The sequence below is a fragment of the Oreochromis niloticus genome, linkage group LG12, assembly GCF_001858045.2.
Source record: "Oreochromis niloticus isolate F11D_XX linkage group LG12, O_niloticus_UMD_NMBU, whole genome shotgun sequence".
Taxonomy (NCBI): domain Eukaryota; kingdom Metazoa; phylum Chordata; class Actinopteri; order Cichliformes; family Cichlidae; genus Oreochromis; species Oreochromis niloticus.
This window is the reverse complement of record NC_031977.2, coordinates 21254849-21271616: the sequence shown is the minus strand read 5'-3', so window position 1 is coordinate 21271616 and position 16768 is coordinate 21254849. Positions and strand designations below refer to the sequence as shown.

The 16768-nt window shown below is 40.7% G+C and overlaps 2 protein-coding genes across 3 annotated transcripts; one reads left to right on the top strand and one right to left on the bottom strand.

Moving 5' to 3' along the window:
- Positions 1-294: 294 nt before the first annotated feature.
- tmed7 (transmembrane p24 trafficking protein 7) lies at positions 295-4957 on the bottom strand. 2 transcript variants are annotated; one of them, XM_003446061.5, is made up of 4 exons: positions 4848-4957; positions 4368-4564; positions 2778-3023; positions 295-1825 (listed from the first exon to the last, which is right to left on the bottom strand). In XM_003446061.5, the coding sequence occupies exons 2-4, from the start codon at positions 4524-4526 to the stop codon at positions 1589-1591; spliced, it is 642 nt and encodes a 213-aa protein (XP_003446109.1). In that variant the 5' UTR covers positions 4527-4564; positions 4848-4957; the 3' UTR covers positions 295-1588. The 2 variants fall into 2 exon arrangements, with proteins under 2 accessions (XP_003446109.1, XP_005452137.1); XM_005452080.4 differs by having other exon boundaries at positions 4840-4938.
- A 1410-nt stretch (positions 4958-6367) lies between these two features.
- On the top strand, positions 6368-15446 carry LOC100695396 (RNA-binding protein MEX3B). Its single transcript, XM_003446124.5, has 5 exons — positions 6368-7411; positions 8361-8599; positions 8782-8827; positions 10577-11292; positions 11588-15446. The coding sequence occupies exons 1-5, from the start codon at positions 6808-6810 to the stop codon at positions 11849-11851; spliced, it is 1869 nt and encodes a 622-aa protein (XP_003446172.2). The 5' UTR covers positions 6368-6807; the 3' UTR covers positions 11852-15446.
- The last annotated feature ends 1322 nt before the right edge of the window (positions 15447-16768 follow it).

Here is a 16768-nt window from a genome sequence, read left to right as displayed (position 1 = left end):
TCCCATCCCTGACTGAAAAGGGTTAACTTATAACCACAATCTTTTAGCTTTAGATCTTTTGTCAGCTCTTTTCATGTAGCTGTGTATAGCAGAAATTATGTAGGTTAAAACTGCTTCTTTATACTTGTGCTTTAGCCAACGTCTATGTGAAAGAGATACATTTACAGAAAGATGTTTGCAAACCAGAAATAAAGATCCACGTGATTCCTGCCTGAAAGCCAAACCACCCAGGTGAACTAAGCCCATAAACCATTGCATGTGACCTACACTGGTACAAAAAACTACTCGCTGAAATGTGTGGTGAAACCCCGAAAAATAAACATGCACGTTTAAAATTTCTTCCTGCACTTCTAAATAAATGTCAAAAAAGGGTGAGATGAGAGTTTTGAAACATCAAATTATAACTCGGATTCACTTGAATTATCTTCTATTCAAGCAACAATTCTTCCATCCACACAAATGTTACAATATTGTTGTACAAAACCAAATGGACAGCGTCGGCTCAAAGAAAGACAATGACTTAAGGAACTGGTGCACTTCTAACAGCTGGCATTACCGCTTAACAGACAAAACGATGCATTTTTAAATACAAGAATGAGTCATTTCTTTTTTGTCTGCCACAGATTCACACAGATGTAATAAAAAAAACCAAAAACCCTACATCCCATATGTTATAATTTACCTTGATGTCCTCACACTTAAACCAACCAACATTTCCCCAACGTAAAAGAGAGCAAATTGAAACAAGAAAAGACTTAGTTTTAATTTATCGAGATTTTCTTTAAGGAATAGGGTTTGCAGTCACTCGTGGTATAACTTCTGCATTTTAATTCAATCCTTCAACCCAACAACCACCTTGTGAACAAAGGGTGTCAAACTAATATTGGATTAAAGGACTGCTTACTCTCTGCAGAGCACAGCAAACTCCTTTCTAACTACTATCTAAAATGGCAAAGTTGATCAAAACAAAAAACACATCTACCATTTCTCACTTAATAAAGTGAGTTTTAGTAACACAGGAAAAAAATGCAACAGATTTTTCATAAACAAATCCAACCTTCGCACTGAGAGTGCGGCTTTTGAGAGCTAGTGCAGATAAAGACAAATATCCGCAGTATCATTATAATATGACTACATTTAGTCCCAGTGTCCACTCGGGTGCTTATTTCAGAGCAGTTTGGGATGAAAAGTGGAACAGATCATGAAGACAGGGGTTAGAAAAGGACACATTTAAAATAAGAACACATTTAGAAATCATTTCAAATATTCAAATGACTTAAAGTTTTTCTTTAGCTATATGGCCGGTGCTTGAACTGCTTCAAATACAGATAGTTACAAGCAACACAATCAAGTCTTCCTCCTGTTTTTTTTTTTAAATCCTCAAAAACCCACAACTATTTTTTCTCCTCAAGACTAATTTGCATAAAGTTGTAAGAACAGCTGTACTGATTTAAGTAGCCGAGTCAGATTGTACGACCTGGCCGCTTGATATGATTCAATTACAGATCAGTGCGGCTGTTCCTATGCACTCCATGCACACAAGCCCAAGAACAGACAAAGGAAGTGATGAGTCAGATCTCAGAGGCTGTTATGAGCCCACACGTGTTGTCGTGGTCTTCTTGTCAGAGAAGAAGCTTCTCAGCAGGACCACCTGGCTGATGCTGACCACCAGGAGGATAATAGCTTCTCCGATGGACCAGAAAGCAACGCGGGTATTGAGGTCCTCGGCACGACTGCGTCCCTGGGCCTCACGGAGGCGAAAGTGTGTCTGATAGTCAATCACCGACTTCAGAGCCTCATGGATGGACACGCAAGCTGACTCCATCTGTAAATGGTGAAAAATTGGAAAACAAAACTGATTTTAGATCTTTTGAAGATGGCTGAAAATATTTACTAAATTCATCCACCAGGAACATTAAATCTGCACGGCTAGCATATATGAGGCTGTCATTTAAGGGAGGGGTGGTGCTTGTATTTATATCATTGGTAGTTTTTGGCAACAGTGGTTTAAGCATTGCTTTTTAATTATATTTCTTCAGCTAATATTACAGTAGGCAGCTGATATTTTGTGCTTATTCTAGTCTGTCTGAACAGACATGTTATTCTCTCTCCACTTCAGTATTTGAACGTCCCACGTCTCGCTGTCTTTTTCTGCCTTTAGTTTTGTCCCTAACTGACAACCACTATTTACTAAATCTAATGAAACACAAAAAGGCAATAAGGTCAAACAATTCCAGAAGCACATGCAGAAGCAGGAATTTCCCCCCCATTATTCTTGAAAGAATCACTCCAGCTCAGCCATATGTTTAGGATGTAATCGGCCTCCTTGAAGTAATTCCACACAAAGTTCAAATGGTCATTTTCTGGGTCTCTCTAAACATGATGTTTTCTTTGTTTAAAATCGTTCTTTGGTAGATCACTGGTTAGGATTACTGTCTTGCTACATCATCAAATTTCAGCCTTATTTTAGCTGATATTATCTTGTGAGAGTAGCCACAGTACCGAGTTTTCATTTACAGACAAAGCTTGTCTGGTGACTCTTTCCATCTGTATAAAAAAAAAACAACTTTGTAAGATGGCTGCTCTGCTTTTTTGTGTTATTTATCACCAGGATTTACGCGCTTTTAATTTAAAGAAACTCTGTTGGTTTATTTCTGCAACCAGGATGAACACAGGAGAACCGTTTAGGTTATTTCGCCCTAATAAATACAATGAAGCAAACATTAGTGAGAGAAACGGGCTTTTAACAGGTTTTTGTGTGAATCCTCACAGTTTACCTGAGTAAGAGCAGTGACTCTGTTCTCGTTGGGGAAGAGTGGAGGGTCATCGCCAACCTGAAAGTCAAAGTAAACCGTCTTATGCGTGAAGGTGGAGAACTCATTGCTGAAGCAGAATTTGTAGGTGCCATTCTTGGCTGCTGTGAAGGTAAAGCTGTCATATTGCTTCTTCATCTCCTTATAGAGTGTTGTGCCATCTGGGTCCTCCAAACGGCAGTCCACATCGTAATGACCACCGGTCACCACCTGGGAATGAAAAGCACAGAAGGAATGAGTAACAAAGCCAAGGAGGGGTAGGATGGATACTGACAAAGTTTTTGTTTTTAAAAAAAAAATAAAAAAATATCTATAGCGTTTTTGCTTACAGGTCAGAGTCTTTATCAATTTCATGTCTGAGTCCTGCACATATTTTCAGTGTCAGTGCAAATTAATCTGAACACAGTGTAGAAACAGAGTTTAAAAACAACTGCCTCAACATCAGATTGTTATTACACGATAATTATGCACACAAGTAAAAAATAAAAACAAACACCCAGATTAATCTTTATTTGCACTTTTTCTCTTTTTTGGCAAATACACTTGAAGCACCAGTATGTGATTATTGCACTTTAGAAAAAAAAAAATCAAAAAAATCAAAAAAATAAATAAATCACACAACACTATGCTCCTAATGAATACTTGTACAATAATTCCCCACTCGCCCTGTGGGCTCTTCAGCCCTTGGTATTTCTCCAGCTTCTTGTATTCCTTCTTCTTGATTCACTTGGTATAGCTACATCCATCACCATGGCCTTCTTCCTCTGATGGTCCACCATGTGGACATTATGTTTGATTGGTTAGCCATCACCAGTTTGTTGTTCGTCTGCGTCTGGAGGTCTCACGGGATGTTAGCTTGGGCCACTCTCAATCACCTTTGGAGTGTATCCCATTTTGACCTCTGGATTTCCAGGCCATACTCGTCACAGATGTTCCTGTATACTATGCCACACACTTGATTATGGTGTTCAATGTAGGCCCTGCCTGATAGCATCTTGCACCCTGCTGTTATGTGCTGGATTACATCTGGGGTATCTTTGCACAGCCTGTGTGATAGGCCTCGGCCTCTAAGGATCTTGTGCTACCATGAGTAGTGTTTCGGTGCTGTCTACCCTGTCAAACTTTAACCAGGCATTGGTACAATCTTTCAATATCAGCCACTTCTTCTATCTGTTTGTTGTACACCCTGTGTGTGTGTGTGTGTGTGTGTAGTTCTAGTCAAATGTTTAAGGCACATGTCACAGATAATGAATAAGATCATTTAATAGTATTTATTACTCATAACTCGGCCTGGTGCTACCTGGACACCTCTTATTAAATTTAAATATTTACCTGAAGATCTTTCAGGTAGAAGTAGAGTAACTGAGCTAGTTTACATTTCTAGTGTTTATCAGACATGCACATAGAGCTGTTCATGTCCCTGGGTTTTCATCTTTGACGCCTGATACAGATTTCAAGAGGACAATCTAGACTCGATTTAATTTGGGGGGAAAAACGACCTTCCGATTAGGATGATTCGCATGGATGCAAGGGATGGAAATAACAGACACGCACCTGGAACTCCAGGGTGCATTTGGTGCCCATGATGATGTCTTCGTAGAAACACTGTTTAGCGTTGTCTGGCAGCTCAAAAGTTAGCTCGGAGCCGAGCACCCACCCACAAAGCAGCTGGGCCCAGAGCACCTGCAGCAACACCCGAAGCGATCCGTACATCCTGAAGACTGAGAGCCGACAGCTTCTAAGAAAAAAAACTGTAAAAGCAACAGATTAAAAACTAAAACCGTCACTGAAGGTGGCGAAAATACCGACAAGGAAAACCCGGACACTGATATAAGCGGCTAGCTGCTAGCTTAAAGCTAACTAGCGAGCTAGCTGGTCTTTATATTTTAGAGAAAGAAAGAAGCTCGGAATTTGTAATATGTTTCAATGGTTGCTGTGTTGTTGTTTTATTAGGACATAAGTAGTAACAGGAGTTAAAATAAATCCAAATATTTACGATTTTATATTATGTTTTAGTTAGAATTACCTACTCACCCCAAAGTCCTCACCCGGATGCAACTAATACTAAGACGCGTATTACTAACGACACACCTCATTGGTCGTCATCCGTAAAAGCCCGCCTTTGCTTGCTCGCACTGGTGGAAAAGCATAAAAGGAGGAGCCATTGTGACATCACGTGGGCCACAACCACGTACGCGTGAGCAAAGCGTATCTTCCCTTTTATTACCTGAATCCAGGGCTACAACGTGGCCGCCGGTTAAAATGAAAGTGAAGTATGTTTCGCAGTTTGAATGGAGTAGAAATGCTGCTTAAACCCTATCGGTATAGCATTGTGGTTACAATTATGTTACTTATAACTAAATTTCATTAGACACATGAAATGTTTAGTAACACATTTGGGATATTTAACCCCTATGGCGGCGTCACATTCTGGCAACCAAACATGTTTTTTTTGTTTGTTTGATTTGTCTTGTTTGTTTATTTCCTTATTATTTTTGTTATTACACTGTACCTTAAATTTTATATTCATTTATTTTTATATAATGGCACAATATATAAGGAGTAAGGGTGTGAAATAATCTTTAAAATGTACCTGTATGTGGATGAATGTGTGAAGAAGTATATTTGGTTGTTGAAAGGAAAATTTTGATTTCATTTATTATTAGAACAACACTTTGGCTCGTTGTCTCAGTTGCATTTTGGATTTAGACCACTTTCCCAAACTACTTTGAGCTCTACTTTGGGTCCTTTCTGTATGGTGTAAAAATGAATGACCGACTTAAATATTAGTGGATAGTTTTCATTCACAATTTGTAGTAGACTTAAATTTTAAAGGTTATCGTGCCCGCTAATAATCTTCTTTCCCTGTGTGTTTAAAACAAATATATAGAAAAAAATTATTTTTAACAAATTTTTTGCTGGAGTTGAACATTACAAAGTAACCCCTGAAATCATGAAAAAGAAATATTGGTAAGGTATTACTGCCTTAGGTCTTGAGTACATATTAGTATTTCTGCTGTGCTTTGTAAGAATTAAAAACAAAACTATATCATTCTATTCATAGCAGGCTTACCTTTTAAATGTAAGTTGAGGACAGTTGTCTTCAAACCCTTGCACTTTTCCACTTAGAGATGTTATGGCAAGGAGCCAGACTTACATCGATCTTTAGGCTCCTCTTGCCTTGCTAATAAAAACTCTCCATGCCTTCATTATACATTTACATCCCATCCCTATAAGCATTTATATTTATCTCTCGATCTTTATACCAACAAAATGCACACTGAAAACACCACAATGTCTTTCTCTCACATCTAATATACATGTACTCATTTACCACTTTTGGGGGTGTAACTCATGCCAACACCCACAGATGTTGTATCATTCTAATATTCCCATGACACAACACCCCTCATAATACATGTTGAGTGCATCTTCCTGATAGTTGTGAAATTGCATCTCACCCTGAAAACAAGCTTCACATGAACAAGCAGTGTGTATGCAGTGAAAGCAAAACAAGCCACAGAAATCAGTCAGATGGATTTAATGGTTGGCTTAAGCAGGAAATATATCAAATGCATTATGAAGCAGGTGTCGAATGAAAGTTATCAAAAACAGTCAAAGGTTAAGAGGAAAGACTAGAGTTTAAACGAAAGTGGGAGAAAGTATGTGTAGGGAAAGGAACGGGGGACGACTTTTTCATCATACACATTGGACCACCATTAAAATATTCAACTTTTTCTGAATGTTGAAATCATTGGCTCGACGTCGTAATTTTCACTCCATACCACTTGGGGCAGTAATGCACCAAATGATCGAAAGCCAGCTGTAAATACGCCACAATAAAGAAGAGAAGAGGAGCGCCGTAAGACAAAACAAAGCCACACATTTCAACGAACAGGCGCTGGTCGCTTTTTTATTTTTATTTTTTATAATCAAATAAATTTCATTCATTATTCATAACGATTACCGGCAATATCAATAAAAGACTTGCATCATGCCGAGTAGTACGTCTTTGCTGGAGGCCGATGAGGGAGAGTCCGAGGTCCCACCGCCGCTCCTGCACGCTTTCGCCGGTATGGGCCTTGACGAGCAGCACGGCGCTCACAGCCAGACGCCCGAACTAGCTGACGAGAGCCTCCCCTTTCACCATCTCCCGCTCTCCTCGGTCTCCCATTTCAGCCTCCTCGGTACGGTCCTCGACTTGAAGCCCTTGCCACTGCCTCGTCCGCCCTCAGGAGACGAAATGAACAAAACGGCAGCGGCTGAGGACGAGGAGGAGCCATTAGTTGCAACCGATTCCTCGTTGCTAACGCAGGCCCACCACCGCAACCAACACCTCCTTTCTGGGCCGGCTAGCTCCGGGATGGAGCACATCGAGACTGTGTTGCTGTACAACGGAGACGAGCGGGACGATCCTGCGGTCGGCGGCGCTCTCCCGCCGGCTAACAGCATGACGATGCTACCGTCCGGCGGGTTCGGGGAGCCGGATTACGGAGAGGCCGAGACATCACTGTTGAACCGGCGTAAGAGCGTAAACACGACCGAGTGTGTGGCCGTGCCGAGCTCGGAGCACGTCGCGGAGATCGTGGGCAGGCAGGGTGAGTCGCTTTCTTTTCGACTGCTTGTGGAGCTAACGTTAAGGTGCTAACGGAGTTTAAACTAAACTTTGTGGGAAGAGTTAGGCAGGACCGAAATAAGGGGCAAAATAAAGGAACTTAAAGAATCGTGATTTTATCCTCTAATTAATTAAAGACGTGGAACAGAAAAGCAACGAGATAAAACTAAGTTATAGTTTTAAAAAAATATATATTTTTGTCGCGAGGAAAAGTGGCATACTCAGCTACTAGCTTAGCATTCCTCCCCCTTCAAACTGGGTCAACAACAACACCCTCGCCCAACGCCCTGAAAAAAGTTTACAACTAAAGTTTTATTAGTCTCCAGAACCCACTCTGTGGCCTCGGTGCAGTAGCTCGCCTGTATCACGGGTATGCTGTCAGTGAGCCTCCCCGTAGCCGTGCTTTGCTGTGCTAAACCAGCCTGGGCTTTGTCTCGGAGGAGAGGGCATAAAGAGCAGCCGGTGTGTCGGACACCATTCCTTTGCCACATCAGCTGCAGGTTATAGTTAGCTCCGTGACATAACCGATATGATTACAGCTAAATATCCCCTCGATGTTCTTAGACCCTTATATGTGGTCTTTGTTTTATATAAACTTTACATAGATGGCTGGGCTGGGTTAGTAGGGCAGTGTGATTATGTTTGAGAGTAAGTTGGGGGATGGTGCACAGACTGCGGTGTTGACAACAACAGGAAATGGCTCTGGTAATGATGCTGGACTCTCAACCACTGCAGAATGGAATATTTAATTTATAAGCTATGCAACTTTTATGTGGCATTAATGACTGGAGACCTGTGCTGTAGTGCTTGTGTCATGATCTTTTATTAGTTCATTAGTTTATTAGGAGATGAAGAGTTTCAAGAGTTTAATGTTGAATCTGTGCAGGTTAATGTGGTTCCTTTATGTGCTTTTTAACTTGTCCCTGTGACAGGCTGTAAGATCAAGGCGCTTCGAGCCAAGACCAACACCTACATTAAGACACCAGTGAGGGGGGAACAGCCAGTCTTTGTTGTGACAGGACGTAAAGAAGATGTGGCCATGGCTAAAAGGGAGATCCTGTCTGCGGCTGAGCACTTTTCCCTTATCAGAGCCTCTCGGAACAGGACGGGCCCTCTTACTGCAGGAGCCAGCCTCGGGACTCCGGCTTTACCTGGACGGACTACCATTCAGGTCAGCAAGCTTGACTTTAAATGGGAAAAAAAAATGTCATTCAGGGGTTGAGAACAACCGTTAGGATGACTCGGTGTTATTAGTGTCAGCATCCAGGCAAAATTGTTGTATAAATAAGGCTCTCTGTTGTGTTTTGTATTTTAAAGTGTGTATAGCTAACCTTTATCGTTTTAACTGTACAGGTGCGGGTACCATATCGTGTTGTTGGGTTGGTTGTGGGTCCTAAAGGTGGGTATTTAATTTGTTTTGTTTGCATGTATGTAACTGCTGGAAGTCATAGTTCTAAAGAAAGTCTCTAAAACAAAAATCCGAATTGCCCTTTAGCTTAATTATATGTTGTTTTAGCATAGATGGCAGGAAAGGTGTGAAACATGCAATTTAGGACAAAAAGAGTCAGAAAAACAAATTTCATGTTCCCAGATGCAGACTAAAAGTGTTTTTTGGATGATATAGGCAAGACACTATGGGACTATTCACAGATTTGTAGCTCTGCTATCAGGCCCCACATCTAACAGCTTCTGTTTCTGTGTTGTCTAATGGATATCCTGTATTTCTAAAAGCCTCTGCATCTTGATATCCGTCAGCTCAAGTCCAGAAGGTTCCCTGTCGCTCTTAGCTAGTCTTTGTACACATTAGCACCTGTGTGTGAAAAAGCCCTGAGGCTGATTATGATTTGCTCACTGGAGTCTTTAACTCTTTGCCCTGTTGACATTACCAGCTGTGTGTCAAATAGCTCTGGGCTGTGTTTTTTTTTTTTTTTTTTTTTTTTTTGTGTTAAACCAACCTGCAACGGTCCTTGCGATAATACCTGTAGAGGAAGTGGTGACGTGTCAAAAAGAGTCACTGGAGTTGAAAACTTAGGAGGAAACACTGCGTCACACAAACACAGAGTCGAGAAGTGTGCTGTGGAGTATTTACAAGCAACAAAATGCACTCCAGGATATTTTTCTTGGTTAAAAACACAGTATTGTCATTTGATAAGGTTTCCACATTAGATCTGAGTTCAGTGTTGTGGTCAGGTGGTGTGGATTTCAGCCAGGTGAGTCAGTAGGCCAGCCTGTAGTTGAGCACTGTAATTATTGCACAGCTGTGCTGTTTCCATTTTCAAAGCAACACACACAATGATTAAATAGAACTGAGTGTGGGGCGCTGGTTTGACTCACTGGGTTGAGCAACGGTGATGCATATGCTACAAGGTTAATGCTGAGGCCCGCTTTTGAATTATGTCTGTCTTTCTCCCAGCTTCTCTCCTGTCCTGCCCAAACAAAAAAAAAAATCTATAAAAAAAACAACAACCAAGAAAAAAGTGTAACTGCCATAAATGCACAATACTGTCGTTATGACTAAAATCTTGAGTATTTAGCTGTGACTGCAGTTTCTGTGTGACTCAGCTTGGCCTGTTTTGTCAGATTGTCAAGCTGCAGTTATTAAAAGATAAACAAGTACACAGAGCTGTTAGTGTTGTAGTCTGAGATTTTGATCGACTATTATTACTTTAGCTGAGATTTTTACCACCAGCTATTAAAAAATGAATGTGTGCCATTTGTTTGCTTTATATTGGTGGCTGCTCAAATTAAACATGGACAAAGTTTCTGATCATGAGGTTAAGGTTAGGTGACACTTTTGTTCAAGCACCTTTTTCTACTTTTGTATTTGTGTGATGTCAAAGGGGGGAGGGTATATTCCCAATACAGCCATCTCACTCCTCTGACTGTGAGGACCTAAGCCCCACCCACTTCCTGTTCAGACTCTTTGTTTTTATTCGCGTTAAGGAAGAGTGAAATTGAGGGGCTGAACCTGAATTAAAGCTCAGGGTAATGTAGATTATAATGACAGCGAAAATGAACATATTATAGCCACTTTAAGCTATAACGGACAGTCATGTAGCAAAGTGAGCAGAACGTTGATCGAGTCTTTGTACTCGACGTCTGTGTCTCATGTTTTGAGTGAAAGAGCTGGTCTGGTCATATCTTTCAGGAGCAACCATAAAACGCATTCAGCAGCAGACCCACACCTACATTGTGACGCCGAGCCGGGACAAAGAGCCAGTGTTCGAGGTTACAGGCATGCCGGAAAACGTAGACCGGGCGAGGGAGGAGATAGAGGCCCATATCGCTCTCCGCACCGGAACCTGCGGGGGCATCGAGGCTCCAGGTGTAGACAACAATGACTTTCAGTTCAACGGGACAGATGTCAGCTTCGAGACATCGGCTATGTTGGGAGAGGCTGGATGGCTTCAGGCAGGTGCATCATCACCAGGCGGCGGTGGCTTGCTGCCACTAAACATCACCGGTACTCAGCGAGTCAATAGCAATATCAACAATGGCGCCAGGATGTCTTCCAACTACCGCAACGACAGCTCCAGCTCCCTGGGCAGCGGCACCAGCTCAGCCGATTCTTTTTATAGCAGCGGGAACGGCAACCGACTGGCAGACGTCAGCCCAACCGGTCCGTTTAATGCCAACGCTAACAACAACAGCAATGGCGGCAGTGCAAGTTTCTGGTTTGGCGAGGGCCTTCTTCCCGTGGGGTCTGAGGAGCTGGTTGGGCTGGGAGGTGGAGGCTCCTCCTCAGGATTTGACCCATTAACCATTTCCACTGCCCATTCGTCACATCCTACTGCACAGCCACACATCTGGAGCCCCTTTGTGGACCACCAACCCCTCCAGGCCTTTGATGCTCTTCAGTCTCAGGTAAGAGAATTTAACAGCTGCAGTTTTATGGCCTCCTGTGCAGTTTTATTTTAGTCTTTTTATGGTCAGCAGCATGCAGGGGGAGTTTGATATGCAAATTGCAGGCTCAGAACTGCATTTATAAGGATTTTGTTATAACATTAGAAATCCCTTAAAAAATGATGGTGGACATAAAACTTGGTATGCTAAGTTAATATGTTGTTTCTCACGAACTTATATGCCTGCATAGCTCAATTTTAACAAACTTTTTGATGGTTTCCATTTATCTAATCTTCAACACCTATGATGTCTCCAGACAAGCCAGCCTGGGACACCCCGGCTCTCACCAACCTTCTCTGGGACCGACGCCTTGGAGCATCCTCAGGCCCAGCGCGTTCACCGAGGGCCGTTTGGCTCGGCCGGCGCTCTCGACGCCCACAGGTTCCCCTCTTACAGCTCAGCCTTCTCCTCCTCAAGTGAAAGCACCGCCTCCTCTTCCTCCCTCCCGAATCCTCGCTCGCCTATCGACTGGGGCTCGGATCAACAGGGAGGGGACAGGATTTGTGCGTCCAATGTATGAATAACCAGGCGATCGCTGCCTTGGTTCCTTGCGGCCATAACCTCTTCTGTCTAAATTGTGCCACCCAGATATGCCAGGGTCCAGACGCTGTGTGCCCTGAGTGTCTGTCCCCAGCCACCCAGGCCATTCAGCTTCGCAATATGTGATTTTTTTTCTTCTTCTCTTTTTTTCCCTTAATTTCCTTTATAACTGATTAGAGATCAGCCTGCCCAACACTTATGGTTCATGACGTGTGTGTAGGGGAGGGAAATACAAAACTGACCCCAGGTCAGTATCTAAGTGTAATTCTCATATGGCTTTCTTTAAGCTGGTGAAGCAGAGTAGGTGAATAAGGAATGATGCTGATTTAGGGCATAGGTTAGTGTGCTGAGCCCGTTCACGTGCCTGGTATTGTGAAGTCTTCTTCCTTGATTGATCAACGAGAGGGTTCGAAACCCTCTATGTAGCATTGGGGGGATGGGGGAGGGGGGTGTTGGGATAGATATATTTTTTGATTCATATTTTCTTTGTTTGTCCTTAAAATCTTTAGTTATTGTTATTTTTTTGTATCTACCTATAATTTTATTCGTTTTAAATTGATTTTGAATTCTATTGGCCTTTTTTGTCTACATCTCAAAAGTTGTTTTTTTTTTATCCATTGAACTATGGCCAAGACCCTTTGCCTTTATTTTAAGTAAAAAAAAGAAAAAAGAAAAAAAGTAGAGGCAAATGAGTTTACATGAGTTCCACATGTGACCGTATAACTAGACGATTAAGAAAAAATAGTGTTCTTCTTGTTACTTAAAAAAACAAACAAACAAACAAAAAACAAGTTAATGCAGTAAATCTGATACAGTGTAGGTCGTCTTTTCAGAATTCATGTTTCCCAGATGATTGGTGCAAATATCATCAGGCTACCGGCGCACACCTGCACGTCTTTAAAAAGGATGTTTACATTCAGTAGGACTTGAATGAGAAGTTTTGAGCACTGCTAATATAATAACAGTGTAATACACACGGACACACCCTCGCGGCGTGTTTTTACTTTATTAACTACAATTTGAAAGTTGTCGCACTCCAATGGCAATCTCTCGTTGCCTCATTTCTTTATTCTTTTCCCAGAATAACACCGACAAGTGAGTAACTTTTTTTTATTACTTTTGGGGTTGAGATACCGCTTCAGTATCGCCACGTTTCTTTCCACTTATACCTACAAACTGTTTACGGTAAACTTGTGCCTAATTCCACTCTGAGTGTAAACAGAAGTAAACTGGTTCAGCGGACACATGGCGTTGCTCTGTCTTTAAACAAACTTGTGGCCTTTTTTTGGGAAGCCTGTAATTAATTCACAACACTATCTTCAGATCCAGATTTTCGGGCTCAAAAGAACACAAGCTGACAGACCGAAGTCTTAATATATTTGTCGAGGTTCAGTCTCCCGAGACGCTCCTCGCTGAACAAATCTTGTCTCACGAGGACGCTTTCTTTCGCTTCCTATTTTGCCGAGCTTATATCGAGCGTTGCTATCATCTTTTTTGGCACCAAACTTTCTTATTTTGTCCATTTCTGTTGTCACATTTCCCCACCCCCACCTCAGTTTATTTACTTCTAATTTATATGTCCGTTACGACCTCGTATGGAAACAAAGTGCTGTTTTTCAACCAAAAACAGATATGCACAGCTTGTACCTTTGGAAACATTCCTCCTCCCTGTTGTAGAAGTATTTACTCTTACTTAAATCTCACCTGGGAGCAAAAAAGAGATTTTTCTGAAACTATGAAGACAGCTGTGATCTGGAACAAATCCCTGTACTGTACAGGCAGGCTACTGATTCTTTTCTCTTTTTGTAGACATCTCAGTAATATCCTTCTCTTTCACTTGAATGTCGACTCGTTTGGACGGCTCCACCCCGTGGCTGTCTCTTCACAGCTTTTCGGTAGGAAGTCAGGAAAATGATTCCAATGGGATGTAAAACTGAGATGAAGGCCGCTCGTTGCTTCACTTTTGTAATCCCACGTCTCTTCTGCCAGGCCTATGCAAAATTCATCTCAGCACGAAGCACTAGATAAGTAAAGCTTCTCGGGTTTCAAACAAACAAACTTTGGGGTTAAACTTGTAGACAGAAATAATCCGTCTGTTTATTTTAAGTGTTTTATTCCTATTACATTTCAGTTCTTGCTATAATGAGATGTTTTAACGGTACACACTTCACCTCTAACCAGCTCAATTGCTGTCGTCCTGTGCACTACAAAGCACAGAGCTTCCCCTTTATCATATCACACTATTGACTAGCCGGGACAGGCATGTTATTGACTTTTGTCCTCTCACCTTCTCCATCTATTTTTTTTAAATAAATAAATAAATATATATATATATATATATATATATATATATATATATAGTTCTGAAACATAAAGATATGGTACAAAAAGGATGAGAATCATCTCAAATCTTAGCTTTAAATATCTGTGTCTTTAGACTATTACAGGACTGAATGAGCTCACGGACACTTTTAAAAGGGGGAAGCACTGGAACGAGTTCAGCTCGGACTGCGCTCGCACTACATTAGGTCAATGCTGTCTCTCTGGTGTGTGGACATTGGATTGCAGTCCCTCTAGCATTCCAGCTGTAAACAGTATTTGGGAGTTTTTACACAGCTTTGCTCCGTTTCTTTTTAATATCCAACATCTTGGCCATGGATCATTGAGCTTTCATAACAAAATGCAACCAAACAAGTCCCGCTTCTGCCCCCTCTTTGGGTCATCCATCCGTCCCGTTGTTTTCTCAGCCGATCTCCTTTTAGTCTTTCTCTCTCTGAGGGAATGCAATACACTGTCGGCCCTCAGTTTATCGATATGAATCTATTTACATTTTTGTGTATGTATTATATAATATTACTGTTAATGACTGATAAATATACAGAACTTATTTTTATTTTGTTACATTTCATATATACATAAATATATATATATATATATCTTTAAAATGTTTACAATAAGATTTTTGTAAATTTTTTTCTTTTCTTTTTTCTTTTTTTAATTTTCTGAGTGATTAAGTGAATGAAGAGTTGGAAACGCAGACATGTTTCCACGCAGGAGAGTGTCAGTGCTGTCTGCTTGTAGTCTAGGTATTAGTTTACAGTATTGATCATAATAGTATTGATAGCTGCCGTTTAAACCTAGTGGAAAATGGAATGTGCATCACGAGCATGTCTTCATAATTTACCGCCAATGTAAAGCATCACACTGCAACTGTAAAAAGGCCAAGGATCCAAGCTGCCTGTCATGTCTGTACACCACCAAATTAAGAACGGTATACTATTAAAATGTATCTTAGATTATCTCTATATAAATACATATATTGTTAAGCTGTACCAACAGTTCAAAGTATTTGCTAATTTTACTACTTTTGTTATGTATATGTAGGGGGAGTCTTATGGCATATAAATTCTTTCAAATTGAGTCAGGAGTTTAAAAGCAGACTATATTTTATAACGGCCTTTTAAGTTATTGTGGCCAAAGCACTGATATTATATATTTGCTGTAAAGAGAATTTAAGAGTTTTATTTTTCTGATATTAAAGTTACTTAATAAAGACGGTTTCATTTAAAGCCATGCCAGACTGCTGTCATTTTTTTCTTTTCTTCATAAATCCCGTGGGATTGTTTTCATGAGGGGTTCAGATTTCATCAGAATTACAACATACGGAAGGATGTTTTTTGCGACTCAGTAGGAAGATTCAACTGAAATTTTAAGTTATTATCTCAAAACTTCAACTCAAACTTCTAAGTTGAAATTTTGGAATGGTAACCTTGAAACTCTTATGAGACTTATGAGAAGGTATTTTTCCCACCAGTGGCAAGAATAAGCTTTCATTTTAACATACATTCCTGATGAAAGCAGCACCACACTCCTCACCAGTGAGCATTAATGTCCCTCAGGATCTGCAAAAATTGAGTTATTGGATCAAGATTGTAGAAAAAAGAAAGATGCAAAGTGCAGCCTTTGAAAAAAATATTGATATGGAGTTGGGTAAGCGTTAAATAACACAAAGACTTTGTTCTTTGAATTCTGCTGCTCAGACTAGGGTGAAGTTAGAAATTGTGATTAGAAATTCCAGTTTGGAAACACAGCACAGCATAATTTGCCTCCATCATCTCTGTAGATAAAGCAAAAAATAGAAATACAGTGTGTGTCAGTGTTGGAGCTTTTTTTTTTTTTACATCCATTTTTTATGGCTTTCTCTATGTTACTTTTTCCATATGCTTACATTAGCCGTAGGGATTTTTGTACTTGTGTTTCTTTTATTTATTTCACACCACTCAAATATCCAGCCTTGTACAGAAAGAAATAAGATATTAGAGGCAGCACGACTGAACTTATAGTCAGCATAAAGATATACATAACAGTTTTCATCAGGCAGTAAATTTGAAAAAGCCCACCCACATGTGCCTTCTGTTCTTTTTAATTAAACATCAGCTCAAGTGGATGCTGCTCTGCTGGTATTATAAAGACTGTGTATTTACAGAATGCTTGTCGCCAGAGAAGTTTTGAGCCATGACAGTTGGAAAAGCGCAGGTGTAAATAAGGCAGGGTCTGCTGTGTCCTCTGACCTCATGGATATTCTTTAAAAATAATTTTCTTGATTTGTTGTCCAAATGTCTTCTGTGACAAATGAACATGGAAAAAAATGGGTGCAACAGAGCAAAAAGAAGAGTGAGGGGATATCTGAAATATAGCAAAAGTGCATTTGAATGAGGGGGTGGGGTCAATATTTACCCACTTTTCTTTGCAAAGGGCATCTCCAGGACACAGGCGGGATTCAGGTCTGGGCTCTGACTGGATGGGGTATTGCAAATCTTTAATCTTCTTTGTTGAAGTCATTATTTTGTTTCTTATATGCTTTAACTTGTTACAGTAAAAGGTAAAACTGCTCTTT